The sequence below is a fragment of the Bacillus rossius genome (genome assembly GCF_032445375.1).
Source record: "Bacillus rossius redtenbacheri isolate Brsri chromosome 9 unlocalized genomic scaffold, Brsri_v3 Brsri_v3_scf9_2, whole genome shotgun sequence".
NCBI lineage: Eukaryota > Metazoa > Arthropoda > Insecta > Phasmatodea > Bacillidae > Bacillus > Bacillus rossius.
Genome location: NW_026962013.1, coordinates 18,300,818 through 18,318,938, shown reverse-complemented (window position 1 = coordinate 18,318,938; position 18,121 = coordinate 18,300,818). Strand labels below are relative to the sequence as shown.

Genomic DNA, 18,121 nt, shown 5'->3' with positions numbered 1-18,121 from the left:
CAAAATTGACGTTAAGATTATTTTCTCATTTTCCTCGTTTGTGCATTTGTAAGATGAGGTGTTACCGTTTCCTGACGCACACGCTGATTTATTTATTTATTTAATTATTCAAATGTTGTTCTGTAGATCCCATATGGAGATAAACTCCGGGAAATAGCAGGGGCGCAACAACTAAATTTCCAAAAGGGGGGGGGGGGGGAATATACCTGTTTATAAAGAATCATCGATCCCCCCTATTGAAGCGGGGGTCGGGGGGCCCTCCCCCGGGAAAATTTGTATTTCAAGGTGGAAAATGGTGCTATTTAAGCAGTTTTATTATCTAAAAATTGATTACACAACACTTTCTTTGTCCCCGTTTGCCCCCACTTCAAGGTTTCAGAAGGGGGGGGGGGGCAAAATACCCTTGCCCCCCCCCCCTGTTGTTGCGCCCCTGGGATAAAGAACAAGTCAAAAATTACAAATATATACATACATATATTCCACATACCTCCTTAAAAAGCACCTTTTAGCCCAAAGGATCGTTGATAAATGGGTCTTAAAGGATGCCGGCCAATTTTTTTTTGTCCCACAGAATAATTGCAAATATTCCTTACATATTCGCTCGTGTCCTCACGTGCATCCTTGTGGCCTTAGAGGGGTTCGTGAGGCCAAATTTGAAAGAAAATGTAACTATAGTGCGGTGCTTAGCCAGCTAACTGCTGTCGACTCCCTTATACGTTCATCTACTAAAGTCCAATGATTAACTTTAACTTGTAAAAATTGAATATAGACTAGAAAAAAAAAAGGGGCGTGTATGAAGTTTTGGCAAAGGCAAACAAATGACTGTCAAAAAAAATTACTTTGGCGATACCCTGGCTGTTAACGTCGAAAGAATTCATATATTCTTTCACTGTGACCGCTAATTACTCACTGAATACAGCCTTTAAATTAAAAGATCCTTCTAAGGTTTCCATACTATTAATCTAGACAACTTCCCTGGCTCATCGATAAATTTTGCAATTTATTTTACAAAATACTAATCGAAACACATTTCAACCATACATAAAATCTTTTTCCCAGAACGATATACATTTGCAAGATTACCATTTCCGTCAAAGCTACGCAACTAACGTTATAAATCAGTAATTACAAACTATAAACTAACGTGAAACCAGTATAATTTTTTTTTTTTAAAAACTTCGAAACACTACTACTACATTATTGACTGTGACAATGTGAACGACTGCAAAACACTGAACAGTTTCAAATAATAAAATCAATACACAGTTGATTTATTCACCGATTGTTCCTCTTCCGTTTATTTAATAAGGGGGGGGGGGGGGGGAACAGATGGGTTTTTTCTAATTCACGCGAATTTGTGATTGAGATACTTGTTCCGTTTGCTAACTAACTGCCCTCACCTGGTGGCTTCGTCATGCCGTTGACCGGCTCGCCCTGCTGCTGCTTCACCAGCATGTCCAAGGCGGCGTCGAACCGGCCGCCGGAGACCTTCAGCGCCCGCAGTGAAGCGTCCTGCAAGCACACACACCGCCAGCCGTCAACGTGGATGCCGCCCGCAACGGTAGCATCCTCAGTTACACATGTTGCTTATCATATGTCGTGTTTTACACATCATCCAGGGGCGTAGCCAGGGGGGGGGGGGGTTAGGGGTTCAAACACACCCCCCCCCCCCTTAGCACCAAATCTTAAATTAATTCCTTATTCATCACTCAAGCAAATTTCATATAAAAATTAATAAAAAAAAATTACCATTACAATATTTAAATTTAAGTACCGAAAACTGCTAAAATAGCACTATTTTACACCTTAAAATCCAATTTTTCCCGGGGGAGGACCCCCGGACCCCCCCCCCCCCCGCTTTAATAAGGGGGGGGGAGGGCCATGCTTCTTAACACCCCCCATACACAAATCCTGGCTACGCCACGAATGTAATGTTCATTCGTTCAAAATCTTAAATCTCGGAGAAAGTTTTCCACCAATCGCTTTGAAATTTTGACACAACGTTGCATTCGAGAACGTGCGTTTTTTGTACATACATATGTCAAACCTATGACAGGTAAAAAAGATGGATAGAAATATACAGGTATATAGGGTTAGAGAGGTAGATATAGTATGTAGATATTGAGATAAAGAGATGCTTTTTGTGTGTGTACCTACTTAAAAATATATATTACAAAAATATTGATTAAGGCATTGCAATGCATTCCGGGCATTAGCTAGTCTACTTAATAAAACTCTATCAGTGACAGACAACGCACAGCCTAAACCGGTGGACCTACAGATTCGAAATTTGGAGAAAATATTCCTTGAGTACCCTAGGGGTGCTGCTTTATGGAGGGATTTTTTTTTCATTCTCTCTAAAGGGGTCAAAGGAGGTGATAAAGTTTGCATTAAGAAATGAGATATTCTCAGTAACTGCAAGACCTTCAGTCCTGAAATTGGGCAAGTGTGTATCCCTTTTGCTAAGTAGACATCCGTTAAGAAAAGATTTTACGACAGTAGACTCCCAAGAGGGGTTGCGCGGGCGTTAAAGATCAAAATTTTCCGTTTTTATAGTATATTTCCTACAGACTTGAAACTGTATACAGGTAGTGATATTCCTTATATTACATAGCCATCAACTGAGAGAGAGAAATCAGCTTACAGAAAATCAGCTCCCAAGGGTGATGATTCAGCCCGGGCAACACCGGGTTATTTATCTATTTTTAAATAAATTCATAACAACCATATTTTTTTTAATAAAAAGGCAATTTATACCGAACAAGTTATATTTTATGGTTCTTATGAACTTAAAGGCAATTTTAATGTCACTCATAGCATGTACTGAAAGCATGGAATCGTGTGGTATACAGTTTTGAATTAACCGTTCGTGTGTAGCCATCGTCTTTCAACACTTAATTGATTTATGAATGATATACTAAAAATATATTTCCTAAAAACCCTGAAAAACTAAGGTTGGGGATTCAGTTCTCGAAAACTTCTGATAGAATTTACCTCAACTTGGAAGAAGCAGGTAATGCAAATGAAAAAATTGCTTACGATGCTTAAAAATTATCTCTCCCAGTATTAAAAACCTTCCTTTTCCAGCCCTTAATTATGCCTCAATATGAATACTGCAATGTTTTGTTCCCTGATACGACAAATAATATGGCAAAGCGGCTTCAGAAGCTCCAAAACTGCTGAGTCAGATTTATTTTTAACCTCAATTCACGAGACCATCTAATCCATTACTATCAGCAGTTGAAAGGGTTCAAAGTTCAAGCTCACACGAATACATAATGTGCACACACTTCTTACTTATCGGGTCTGGTTTATAAACTATGGCAAGAATGTAAGGACAACCCCCCCCCCCCCCCCGGATCAACGCCCGTGATTATAGCCACGAAACACGATCCAAAGGCAACTCTACGCTGGCGATCCCCGTAAATCCATTCAAATGTTTATCAGGGTCTTTAGTAGCCACGAGCAGCAGGCTCTGGAACGAACTGGTTAAGGCAAAAAGGTAATAACCTAGCTACCTGTAAGCACAGGCTGAAGAAGCATTTTGGACCACCGCCTTACAATGATCATTTCGTGGCTTATATGCTTAATGAATGAGTGAATGTAGTAATAAATCGTATTCATAAGCAACGAAAGACTTCTAACCTTTAATTACATCCCATAAGTTGTATGCATCTGCTTAATTTAGAGTTACATATGAATTAGTTTTGTTTAAATTTTAATTTTTGAACATCTACTTAACATTCAAGTTTGTTTTCTATCACAGGTAATACTTAATCAAGTATATTTCTATTATTCTTTATTAATTTCAATTTTAATATGCAATGTAAACGTGGAAAATATCTTAATGTGTTAAGTGCAAGAAAGACGTAGCGCCTTAACTTCGCCACCAATAAACACGATAAATATAAATAAATGAAGCATGCTACGAAATCACGATGTTAGCTTTTCAAGTTTTACGTTGGCGTTTAAAAGAATAAACTAGAACTAAGTTTCAGAATGACGCACAAGGTATACGGGTGGTAATAATTTTTCGCAGAATTCCACGGCCATTGTCTGAAGTAGCTTGGCTTCTAGGTTGTAGCCGTGTCCTTGGCTATAAATTCACCGACGTTTCGGTCGACATTGCAGACGGTGAATATTTATCGCAAAGGACACGGCTACAACCCAGAAGTCAAGCTACTGTATACGGTGCTAAATTTTTCGTTATGTTATTAAGCATAATCGACTCTAACACTGTAAAAAAAATTCAAGTTTTTGACAAACTTCTCGCAGGTTTGTGCTTCTGGAGGTGGGTGTTTAGTTTCGGGCCGTTACCACAACGCCGAAATACCATAACGCCGAATGTCAAAATTGACCACAACGCCGACAGCTATAAAACTGCTGTGTACCACAACGCCGAAATAACAACTGAATGAAATTGTGTGTTTCTTAAATGTACCTTAACGCCGAAATACCACAACCTAACCTTTGTGGCAGTCCTGCAATGACATTTTTCGGCGTTAGTGTATTTCGGCGTTGTGGTAATTCGGCGTTGTGGTACACAGCAGTTTTCTAGCTGTCGGCGTTGTGGTCAATTTGGCATTTCGGCGTTGTGGTGCGTCCCCTTTAGTTTCCTGGACTGACGCCGCTCCTTGCCAGGAAGGACAACCCTGCCGATGAGGAATGCGGGGTTTCGGCGGGCCTGAGGGATGGCGAGGGCACGCGACGTCGGTTGGTAATGGTGGAATGATGAGGGAGGGGGGAGTTCCGGAGGTAGGGACCACGGCAGGGACTACCCATCCCTCCGAACGGCGACAGCGCAGCACAACGAACACTGCCGGCAGCTGGGACGAGACGGATCGGGCAGCGGCGTTGCCAAGCGTACGTTAAAAAAAAAAAAATGTGAGCGGGGGTCCTTTAGTACTCACCAGCGACGTGTGACATCTAACCTCGGTGACGGAACAGATTCACGTGAATTTAACGTATTACTCTTTAATATATTGCCGAGCGTGATAATTATTTACGCAAATAGTGTTTTCAACTACATTTCTGGACGCGAATCGCACGTAGTTTCCGCGCCCGTCGCTAGAATTCGCTGTAGGAGCAGCTACGCAGACTATAGAATCATTGAGTTTGCAGAGCGAAATTCTAAACCATATAATGAAACGGCTCAGTAGTATATAATAGGGGCGCCGGGCGCACGGCTTCTGGCTGTGGAGCCGAGAGCCGGTCCGCCATCTTGGATTGTGACGTCACGGCGGCCATCTTGGATGAGTATAACGGGACATAGCGTAACGGGACAAGTTTGACCTTGACCTTTGACCCTCAAAAATTTTCAAAATTGGGCAAAAATTGCCCAAAATTCCTCAAAATTCACCAAAATTTTCATTTCTGTGAAAAAAATTTCCGCCAAAAAATCTCAAATAATTCCACAATTCAAAAATTCGGATTTCGAAAATCCTCAAAAGTCGTTTTGCCCTAGAAAGAACCCAAATTCCTAAAAGAGGCTTAAGCATCCTTGTCTACAGCCTCCGATAAGCCTCTGACGTCATCTAGGATTATGACCGCCATCTTGGATGGTTGTGACCTTGACCTTTGACCTTGACCCCGGCGACCATTTTGGATCAGCCATCTTGGATCCGCCATCTTGGATGACGTCATTGTGTTCTCGAAAATTCCGACATTGTGTTTTCCGCCATATTGGACGATGACGTCACCGTTGCAATTTACGTTACGGCCGCCATCTTTAACTTTTTTATTTATTATCCGAATTTAATGTAATTTTTTTTTTAAATTATAAAAAAATTTAAATAATAAAATTTTAATAAAAAAATTAAAAAATCATACATTAACGACACGGAGCTCGGAGTCCTCGGTTCGAACCCGTCGAGTACAAAAAAAATTAAAAATGGCGACCGATCCTTCCCCCTAGGTGGGTGCTAGCAGACTGACTCCCACCACTTTTCTTAAAGCATATATATCGTCACCTAGTATGTCGTCATGTCCGCCATCTTGTCTTCGTTGCTGGAGACCACCATCTTGTTTTCGTCGGCGAGAGTGCGCTGACGCCATGTTAGTTTAGTTCTTATCCGCTAGAGTGCAGTAATCATTTAGTACTGTGACACCCACCATCTTGAAATTTGGCCGCCATCTTGAAAATCCGTAATTATTTAGCTAGAAATTCGGGAAAAGTTCCAAAATTCATTAAATAAATCACTCATTAACTTACATATTGATTCGATCGATTCCTGTCCTCGGTACGATACCCGATCGATGCAATAATGTTTAATTTTATGTAAAAAATAATAATTTCAATAAACCATGTTCAACATTCGTAAAGAGACTTTAAATCATCTACTACCATCATCCTATCAGACAACAAGACCACCATATTGGAAATTCGTAATTGTAATGCTAGAGATTCGGGAAAAAGTTCAAAATTCATTAAATAAATTTGTAATCCATATAATGATTGATTGGATCGACTTAGGTCCTTGGTTCAATCCCTGGCCGATACAAAACAACTTTAATTTAAAAAAATACTAAAAAAGTGTTAGGTTTGAGAAAATAAAAACACCACAAGTTCTTTTAAAAAAAATTTATTACATAAATTCAATACACTACTACAAGTACAAAAAAAAAACACTGACAAATTACTAAAGCCTTTTGGATTCCTCGATTCAAACAGTCTTCTTATTGTACGGACTAAGCCTTTTACATGACTTTAAATGTCTATCCGATCCGGTCATCACCGCAGCCAGAGACGGACTGAAGTTCATATCACTTATATAGTCTCATTAGCCGGTACAACACATGAGTCAAATCAATAACCATGTTCATTATACGTCTCGGAGCATTTTTTATAATGATGATGTAAGCTATCGAGACGTGAGATTAGTTTATTGCACTTATTGCACTGAAATTGTATTCTTGGAACATTATTCTGACAGCTGCTTCTTTCATGTCTGCGCGCATTTGAAGTGAAAGTAAATGATGCGTCACAATATTTGCATTGATGCGATGTATGCTCTTCATGAATTGAAGTCTGGAATGCAGATGGTAAAACTTCAGTTAATGGTGGAACAGCACATATCGAAGTCTCCTCCAGTGTTGTCAGAGGCGTTGCCAACGGGATCTGCTCCAACATCGTCGGCGCCGACGTCATGGTTCCCGTAGTCGATGGTACATCCTCCATCGAGTACGACGTTAAAGTCGGCAAAGATGCCATCGAAGTCTCAAGAACAAGCAATTACACGTCTTATGCACCAGAAGAAACAAACTAGGTGATCCGTACACCGTCGACGTCAGTAACAAAACTGAGCGTCCTGCTGTCTAGGACTCGCTTATATACATGCACCGTATGGAATAATACGCTAGTCAAACCAAGAACATTTTACTAAAATACTAGAGTCAAAACAACATTAAAAAAATAGAAGCACCATCAAAAAAAAAGGATGCACACTTGGAAGCACCTTCAAAAAAGGAAAAAAAAATTGGAAGCACCGACTACGAAAAGGCAGCACATTTGGAAGCACCGACTACTTAAAGGCAGCACATTTGGCAGCACCTACAACGAAAAGGCAGCACATTTGGCAGCACCGACAACGAAAAGGCAGCACATTTGGAAGCACCGACAACGAAAAGGCAGCACATTTGGAAGCACCTACTACGAAAAGGCAGCACATTTGGAAGCACCGACAACGAAAAGGCAGCACATTTGGCAGCACCGACAACGAAAAGGCAGCACATTTGGCAGCACCGACAACGAAAAGGCAGCACATTTGGAAGCACCGACAACGCAAAGGCAGCACATTTGGAAGCACCGACTACGAAAAGGCAGCACATTTGGCAGCACCGCCTACGAAAAGGCAGCACATTTGGAAGCACCGACAACGCAAAGGCAGCACATTTGGAAGCACCGACTACGAAAAGGCAGCACATTTGGAAGCACCGCCTACGAAAAGGCAGCACATTTGGAAGCACCGACAACGAAAAGGCAGCACATTTGGAAGCACCGACAACAAAAAGGCAGCACATTTGGAAGCACCGACTACGAAAAGGCAGCACATTTGGAAGCACCGACAACGAAAAGGCAGCACATTTGGCAGCACCGACAACGAAAAGGCAGCACATTTGGCAGCACCGACAACGAAAAGGCAGCACATTTGGAAGCACTGACAACGCAAAGGCAGCACATTTGGAAGCACCGACTACGAAAAGGCAGCACATTTGGAAGCACCATCATCGAAAAGGCAGCACATTTGGAAGCACCGACTACGAAAAGGCAGCACATTTGGAAGCACCGACTACGAAAAGACAGCACATTTGGAAGCACCGCCTACGAAAAGGCAGCACATTTGGAAGCACCGACAACGAAAAGGCAGCACATTTGGAAGCACCATCATCGAAAAGGCAGCACATTTGGAAGCTCCATCATCAAAAAAAAAAGGCAACAAGGAAGCACAAGTTACGAGATCTAAGTCTTAGAAATCAGAATACAAGAAATAAAAACATTAAATTCTTATAATTTAAATTGTTTATTTTATTGCTTTACATTATACAAATGCAAGTAAAACAAGCCATTATTGTATGTAGCCAGCATTCCTCAGTTCCTTGAGTATGAAGGATATTTCTTTGATGCACGAATAGTTTCCTGCACAAAGCGAACCATGTAGAAGTCTTAACCGGTCAACCAATATGTTTGGATCTTTCCATGATGTGTAATCAATCTCTTCTACCACCATCTTCCTTGCACCTTTATAAATATTATGATCTCTGGTGTCTTCCGTTTTACCACCAACCTCAGGGTAACTTCCATGTTTGAGACGGTGATCATCACAAGCTTGATCAGATTTATTTAATATATCACGTCGTTTCCACCGTTTCGGTCTCAGGACACCGCCACATTCTTCGATCTTGGCAGCTTTAGGTGCTTCATCATAGTCTATGTCTTTGTCAACAGTCTCAGAGTCACTGTAACAATCACCGTAGAAGGAATCGTCTTCACCCAATTTTCCGTAATATTTCGATGTTGATGATGTTGAAGCGTCTTCATCGTCTTCATGCTTCCTTTTTAGGAGTCCATCATTTTTACAAAGTAGGAAAGATCTACTTGAATTCGGCTGGAATATATTCTCACTTTTCACGTTAAGGATTCTTCCATTGTCTTCATTCTTCCGTAAATCATCAACCTCCTTCAATTTAAGTTCTTTGTCGAGATCGGAAGAGCCAAGAAAATTATTGTGGTAATGCAGATCACTCTTCCTTAGGATGGTAGATTCATCGTTGTCCTCTAGCTTGTACGCAGGCTTGGCGCTACAAGTTCTTCCATGTCTTTTTAGGCTCTCTCTCCGCGTAAACGACTTGCTACATCGAACACAACTTATCATATTGCGCAGTGGATTTAACACAGTCATTCTTCTCGTGTTGTCTTTTATTCTTTCTCAAGATAAAATCTTTACTGCAAAACTTACACCTATGTTCTTTCGATACAGCGTCAGATCCCAAATCAGAATTCATATTAGTTACTGAGACTAATACCAGATACCAATTGAGTGTTTTAAATTAGATTCAATACTTAAATAGAAATTTTTTCATATTTCATCAGCGAGAATTAATATATCTCCTGCAAAAGTACTTTATGCATGTAGTTCTGCTTTTCAACAACAGATGTCGCCACATGTTGCTTGCAGGTAAATAATATTTAGTTATTTTATGCGGGATGCGGGATGCTCACTAACGATCGCAAAAGAAGGATGGCTTCGCTAGACTCCAAGGAAAAGGAAGTTCGTCTTGCATGTTGGTGCTCCACAGATGTCTCATGGCATAATATTAATTTGACTGAGTAATGATATGTGTTAATTCCACCTTATAAAAATATTGCAAGTTTTGATTTAGTAGCAGAAATTATCGAATTAAATGTAACTCCAAATAAAATGACATGTCTCATTAGACAAAAAAAAATCCATGCAGAGAGCGGTTTCTCAGAATAGTCAGAAACACTTGAAGAAACCACAGGAATGATTGCAAGAACACGAGAAAACCATCAAAATATTGACAAGAATATTCAGGAGCACACGGAGAAAACCACCATAATATTGACAAGAATAATCGGAAGCACACGGAGAAAACCGCCACAAGTTTTCTTTGTTATCATAAAATTACAGAAAAAAATCAAAAATAAAAAAACACAACAAATTCAAAAACTGATTCTGGCTTGGACTAGAACTCTATCTTTGCTCAACGATGAGAAGTTCACAAGCTAGCATAATCAGTTTTTGAATTTGTTGTGTTTTTTTATTTTTGATTTTTTTCTGTAATTTTATGATAACAAAGAAAACTTGTGGCGGTTTTCTCCGTGTGCTTCCGATTATTCTTGTCAATATTATGGTGGTTTTCTCCGTGTGCTCCTGAATATTCTTGTCAATATTTTGATGGTTTTCTCGTGTTCTTGCAATCATTCCTGTGGTTTCTTCAAGTGTTTCTGACTATTCTGAGAAACCGCTCTCTGCATGGATTTTTTTTTGTCTAATGAGACATGTCATTTTATTTGGAGTTACATTTAATTCGATAATTTCTGCTACTAAATCAAAACTTGCAATATTTTTATAAGGTGGAATTAACACATATCATTACTCAGTCAAATTAATATTATGCCATGAGACATCTGTGGAGCACCAACATGCAAGACGAACTTCCTTTTCCTTGGAGTCTAGCGAAGCCATCCTTCTTTTGCGATCGTTAGTGAGCATCCCGCATCCCGCATAAAATAACTAAATATTATTTACCTGCAAGCAACATGTGGCGACATCTGTTGTTGAAAAGCAGAACTACATGCATAAAGTACTTTTGCAGGAGATATATTAATTCTCGCTGATGAAATATGAAAAAATTTCTATTTAAGTATTGAATCTAATTTAAAACACTCAATTGGTATCTGGTATTAGTCTCAGTAACTAATATGAATTCTGATTTGGGATCTGACGCTGTATCGAAAGAACATAGGTGTAAGTTTTGCAGTAAAGATTTTATCTTGAGAAAGAATAAAAGACAACACGAGAAGAATGACTGTGTTAAAAATCCACTGCGCAATATGATAAGTTGTGTTCGATGTAGCAAGTCGTTTACGCGGAGAGAGAGCCTAAAAAGACATGGAAGAACTTGTAGCGCCAAGCCTGCGTACAAGCTAGAGGACAACGATGAATCTACCATCCTAAGGAAGAGTGATCTGCATTACCACAATAATTTTCTTGGCTCTTCCGATCTCGACAAAGAACTTAAATTGAAGGAGGTTGATGATTTACGGAAGAATGAAGACAATGGAAGAATCCTTAACGTGAAAAGTGAGAATATATTCCAGCCGAATTCAAGTAGATCTTTCCTACTTTGTAAAAATGATGGACTCCTAAAAAGGAAGCATGAAGACGATGAAGACGCTTCAACATCATCAACATCGAAATATTACGGAAAATTGGGTGAAGACGATTCCTTCTACGGTGATTGTTACAGTGACTCTGAGACTGTTGACAAAGACATAGACTATGATGAAGCACCTAAAGCTGCCAAGATCGAAGAATGTGGCGGTGTCCTGAGACCGAAACGGTGGAAACGACGTGATATATTAAATAAATCTGATCAAGCTTGTGATGATCACCGTCTCAAACATGGAAGTTACCCTGAGGTTGGTGGTAAAACGGAAGACACCAGAGATCATAATATTTATAAAGGTGCAAGGAAGATGGTGGTAGAAGAGATTGATTACACATCATGGAAAGATCCAAACATATTGGTTGACCGGTTAAGACTTCTACATGGTTCGCTTTGTGCAGGAAACTATTCGTGCATCAAAGAAATATCCTTCATACTCAAGGAACTGAGGAATGCTGGCTACATACAATAATGGCTTGTTTTACTTGCATTTGTATAATGTAAAGCAATAAAATAAACAATTTAAATTATAAGAATTTAATGTTTTTATTTCTTGTATTCTGATTTCTAAGACTTAGATCTCGTAACTTGTGCTTCCTTGTTGCCTTTTTTTTTGATGATGGAGCTTCCAAATGTGCTGCCTTTTCGATGATGGTGCTTCCAAATGTGCTGCCTTTTCGTTGTCGGTGCTTCCAAATGTGCTGCCTTTTCGTAGGCGGTACTTCCAAATGTGCTGTCTTTTCGTAGTCGGTGCTTCCAAATGTGCTGCCTTTTCGTAGTCGGTGCTTCCAAATGTGCTGCCTTTTCGATGATGGTGCTTCCAAATGTGCTGCCTTTTCGTTGTCGGTGCTTCCAAATGTGCTGCCTTTTCGTTGTCGGTGCTTCCAAATGTGCTGCCTTTTCGTAGTCGGTGCTTCCAAATGTGCTGCCTTTTCGTTGTCGGTGCTTCCAAATGTGCTGCCTTTTCGTTGTCGGTGCTTTTAAATGTGCTGCCTTTTCGTAGGCGGTGCTTCCAAATGTGCTGTCTTTTCGTAGTCGGTGCTTCCAAATGTGCTGCCTTTGCGTTGTCGGTGCTTCCAAATGTGCTGCCTTTTCGTTGTCGGTGCTGCCAAATGTGCTGCCTTTTCGTTGTCGGTGCTGCCAAATGTGCTGCCTTTTCGTTGTCGGTGCTGCCAAATGTGCTGCCTTTTCGTTGTCGGTGCTTCCAAATGTGCTGCCTTTTCGTAGTCGGTGCTTCCAAATGTGCTGCCTTTTCGTTGTCGGTGCTTCCAAATGTGCTGCCTTTTCGTTGTCGGTGCTTCCAAATGTGCTGCCTTTTCGTAGGCGGTGCTTCCAAATGTGCTGCCTTTTCGTAGTCGGTGCTTCCAAATGTGCTGCCTTTGCGTTGTCGGTGCTTCCAAATGTGCTGCCTTTTCGTAGGCGGTGCTGCCAAATGTGCTGCCTTTTCGTAGTCGGTGCTTCCAAATGTGCTGCCTTTTCGTTGTCGGTGCTGCCAAATGTGCTGCCTTTTCGTTGTAGGTGCTGCCAAATGTGCTGCCTTTAAGTAGTCGGTGCTTCCAAATGTGCTGCCTTTTCGTAGTCGGTGCTTCCAATTTTTTTTCCTTTTTTGAAGGTGCTTCCAAGTGTGCTTCCTTTTTTTTTTGATGGTGCTTCTATTTTTTTAATGTTGTTTTGACTCTAGTATTTTAGTAAAATGTTCTTGGTTTGACTAGCGTATTATTCCATACGGTGCATGTATATAAGCGAGTCCTAGACAGCAGGACGCTCAGTTTTGTTACTGACGTCGACGGTGTACGGATCACCTAGTTTGTTTCTTCTGGTGCATAAGACGTGTAATTGCTTGTTCTTGAGACTTCGATGGCATCTTTGCCGACTTTAACGTCGTACTCGATGGAGGATGTACCATCGACTACGGGAACCATGACGTCGGCGCCGACGATGTTGGAGCAGATCCCGTTGGCAACGCCTCTGACAATACTGGAGGAGACTTCGATATGTGCTGTTCCACCATTAACTGAAGTTTTACCATCTGCATTCCAGACTTCAATTCATGAAGAGCATACATCGCATCAATGCAAATATTGTGACGCATCATTTACTTTCACTTCAAATGCGCGCAGACATGAAAGAAGCAGCTGTCAGAATAATGTTCCAAGAATACAATTTCAGTGCAATAAGTGCAATAAACTAATCTCACGTCTCGATAGCTTACATCGTCATTATAAAAAATGCTCCGAGACGTATAATGAACATGGTTATTGATTTGACTCATGTGTTGTACCGGCTAATGAGACTATATAAGTGATATGAACTTCAGTCCGTCTCTGGCTGCGGTGATGACCGGATCGGATAGACATTTAAAGTCAAGTAAAAGGCTTAGTCCGTACAATAAGAAGACTGTTTGAATCGAGGAATCCAAAAGGCTTTAGTAATTTGTCAGTGTTTTTTTTTGTACTTGTAGTAGTGTATTGAATTTATGTAATAAATTTTTTTTAAAAGAACTTGTGGTGTTTTTATTTTCTCAAACCTAACACTTTTTTAGTATTTTTTTAAATTAAAGTTGTTTTGTATCGGCCAGGGATTGAACCAAGGACCTAAGTCGATCCAATCAATCATTATATGGATTACAAATTTATTTAATGAATTTTGAATTTTTTCCCGAATCTCTAGCATTACAATTACGAATTTCCAATATGGTGGTCTTGTTGTCTGATAGGATGATGGTAGTAGATGATTTAAAGTCTCTTTACGAATGTTGAACATGGTTTATTGAAATTATTATTTTTTACATAAAATTAAACATTATTGCATCGATCGGGTATCGTACCGAGGACAGGAATCGATCGAATCAATATGTAAGTTAATGAGTGATTTATTTAATGAATTTTGGAACTTTTCCCGAATTTCTAGCTAAATAATTACGGATTTTCAAGATGGCGGCCAAATTTCAAGATGGTGGGTGTCACAGTACTAAATGATTACTGCACTCTAGCGGATAAGAACTAAACTAACATGGCGTCAGCGCACTCTCGCCGACGAAAACAAGATGGTGGTCTCCAGCAACGAAGACAAGATGGCGGACATGACGACATACTAGGTGACGATATATATGCTTTAAGAAAAGTGGTGGGAGTCAGTCTGCTAGCACCCACCTAGGGGGAAGGATCGGTCGCCATTTTTAATTTTTTTTGTACTCGACGGGTTCGAACCGAGGACTCCGAGCTCCGTGTCGTTAATGTATGATTTTTTAATTTTTTTATTAAAATTTTATTATTTAAATTTTTTTATAATTTAAAAAAAAATTACATTAAATTCGGATAATAAATAAAAAAGTTAAAGATGGCGGCCGTAACGTAAATTGCAACGGTGACGTCATCGTCCAATATGGCGGAAAACACAATGTCGGAATTTTCGAGAACACAATGACGTCATCCAAGATGGCGGATCCAAGATGGCTGATCCAAAATGGTCGCCGGGGTCAAGGTCAAGGTCAAAGGTCAAGGTCACAACCATCCAAGATGGCGGTCATAATCCTAGATGACGTCAGAGGCTTATCGGAGGCTGTAGACAAGGATGCTTAAGCCTCTTTTAGGAATTTGGGTTCTTTCTAGGGCAAAACGACTTTTGAGGATTTTCGAAATCCGAATTTTTGAATTGTGGAATTATTTGAGATTTTTTGGCGGAAAATTTTTTCACAGAAATGAAAATTTTGGTGAATTTTGAGGAATTTTGGGCAATTTTTGCCCAATTTTGGAAATTTTTGAGGGTCAAAGGTCAAGGTCAAACTTGTCCCGTTACGCTATGTCCCGTTACACTCATCCAATATGGCCGCCGTGACGTCACAATCCAAGATGGCGGACCGGCTCTCGGCTCCACAGCCAGAAGCCGTGCGCCCGGCGCCCCTATTATATACTACTCGGCTCCGATAAAAGCAAATAAAGACTTGAGAAAAAAAAATACTAAACCTGGCTTCGGACCTGATGTTCGAGAAGGAATTTTTATTAAAATACTGTCCATCTTGTTGAAATTCACCAAACAGTTAATACAACAAAGTTTCCTTTCGTCTTTGTGACCTTTAGCACGCACCATCCGCCACAGTTGACAGCAACGTGGTTGTCACACATTTCCGTTCCTTGACTTCCGTCGCATTCACAAAATTACTCCCATCAAATGCTTTTTTCCAAGAGCTAATGCGTTACACAATAAAAATTATACACGTGAAGTTACAACAGGGCTGGGCCAACCAGGAAAAGGGGGGGGGGGATCCCTCAAACTGTAAGTAAACTTAACCCCATTCAAACATTATTCAAAGACATTACAATTTGTTCTCTTCCACCTTCCAGTAATCAGAATATTACATTATTAAATGTTACACATCCAAAAATTTTGTACAATACTAATTTTAATATAAAAATTGAAAGTGTATGTTATAATTGAACTATTTCGTATGCAAAATAAAGTAGTGTGTACTTAGGTACACACGTTACAAGTTATACTCCTATGGCATTACTAAAATATTAACCGGAAATATTTTAAAACATACATTATAACACTACGTGTGTGTGTGTATGTATTATATGTGTGTATGTATATATATATATTGTTACGATTTACTGCGGGTTCGTAAAGGATAGCCCAATTAAAGATTTTATTTCACACACAGCTTTATTGATGGCCACTACTTATGTCACAAAAATCTTCTAAAATGGCAAATAATCAATTACACTTAAAGAAAGGTCTCTTCCCCAGTCACTCGTTCCACACACCTCGCTGGGCCGCAACTCTGGCGCAACTCTCGCCGCAGCACCCCTCGTGGATCTCCGCCACGGGACTCCGCCGCCGCCGACGCACCTCCCCTTCGCCGAGGATCCGCTCGACTCCTCGCTCGCAACTTCGCTCGGGACTCCGCCGCGCCCGCGACTCTATCGCCCGGAAACTCCGCCGCGGGAAAACTCCCGACTCCAATGAACTCACTCACTCCCTGCCCTGGAACCTTCGTCCAAGGACTTCGCCACTCTGCCGCACCCGCGGCACTATCGCCCGGAAACTCCGCCGCGGGAGAACTCCCGACTGAACACTCCGAACTGACCGACTCCCTCTACTGGCGTCCTCGGGCATATATATAGGCCCCAGCGAAATTCCAGAACTCACGAGAGCGGCCGGGGCCTGTCGCGTCATCGCGAGCCGTCCCGACGGCAGAAATCTCTGGAAAACACGTGTCGGCGGCTCGCGCAACTCTCAGCTGTCCGGTGTCAGTTACGCGTCAAAGGCATGGCGCCGCGCGGGGAGTGCGGAGGGAGATAAAGCGGCGACCCAGGTGCGCACGGCACATCTCATGTTACGGCGTGCACCTGCGCGTGACGTGGCCTTGCTAACGTTCGTAACAAAAAAAAATTATATATATATATATATATATATGTGTGTGTGTGGTTTTTTTTTTGCTTTAACAACTTAAGTCAGTCAGTAAATACTTCCTACAAACAAACCTTAACTTTATCGACGCGAATCAAAATTTAAGATCCAACCGTAAAAATTTAATCAGTCAATTATTGTATTTTCATGGCGTCCAATATATGCAGTGTACGCATAGCGCTTACAGAGCTTTCCTCAACTATTTTAGGTTAATGTAATAAATTATAAATGCTGTTGCGCGCATTGAGGATTGCCTAGCTGCCAGGCGAGCGCGCCGCTCAGTCTCAGGTAAGAAGAGTAGTAGTGGCCAGTGGGTCAGTGCGATGTTTGCCATGTTAACGATTGAAGTCAAAACGAGGACGAGCCCCTTCACCCAGATTTCCGATATGAATAGCAAAACATACTTTTTTGACGTGATAACGTCTTATAAATCGATTAACGCCGGCTGCACGCGCGAAAAACTTTCACGTTCCGCCTGAGCCGAGCGTGCAAGAACCAGCCAACCACCGTGCCAGAAAATCTTCTATAATATCAAACAGGTTTAGGCGAGCTTTTTAACTAATAGTTCGTGATTATATTTAAACAAATTATTTAAATTAAATTTGCAAAAAACTGTAGTAAATAATATTTGAAAATTAAAAAGTATGCAATTTTTCATCAATGTGTTCTTATGACGTTATCACGTAAAATTATCGTCCGTAAAACGACTTTACAGACAACCCCCCTTTTTTTTGTTACAATTCCTTGTTGACGTTTTGTTAACAATACTCACTTCCTGTGGTATTTTTATGGATCTTCCTTTCAAAAAACCAACCTCCATCATTAGTCTTTACAAAGAAAGGTGTTTTTTTTTTTTTTTTTTGCTAATCAACTGATAACCAGGGTGACTTAACTTCATAACAGACACGTATTCCTTAATTTTCTAAACAAATCATGTCGAAACTGGTATGGTCACAGCGTTTAATTTTTGTTCAGCCAAATAGCAAACTAATGACAAGTTTCGCTCTTCTGACACATTATTTTCAACGTTCGCGCTCAAACGACTTTGGCCTTGTCTACTATAAACTATTCACGATGTGAGTGTATTGACGGTCATCACCGAGGCTCCAATGCAGAGTCGTGACTTGAGGCAAGGAGAAGTATTGCTCCAATTCATTAATCTGCAAGTTTTAACTCACATTTTTCTTACCTGGCCGTGCAAAGCCATTCTTAAAACCTTGTGGCTAAGAAAGACGGAGGCAGTCCAAACAAAAGTGGGCACCAATGGACAGCTGGACTATCCCTATAGTATGAATACGAC

General features: G+C 40.6%; 1 protein-coding gene across 1 annotated transcript in view; it reads right to left on the bottom strand.

Moving 5' to 3' along the window:
- The window catches only part of LOC134543312 (serine/threonine-protein kinase Warts), a 105,348-nt gene that overhangs the window by 25,801 nt on the left and 61,426 nt on the right, over positions 1 to 18,121 (bottom strand). The window contains exon 3 of the mRNA XM_063388246.1: positions 1,401 to 1,512. Within this exon, the coding sequence (XP_063244316.1) occupies positions 1,401 to 1,512 (112 nt within the window). The remainder of the gene's footprint in view (positions 1 to 1,400; positions 1,513 to 18,121) is intronic.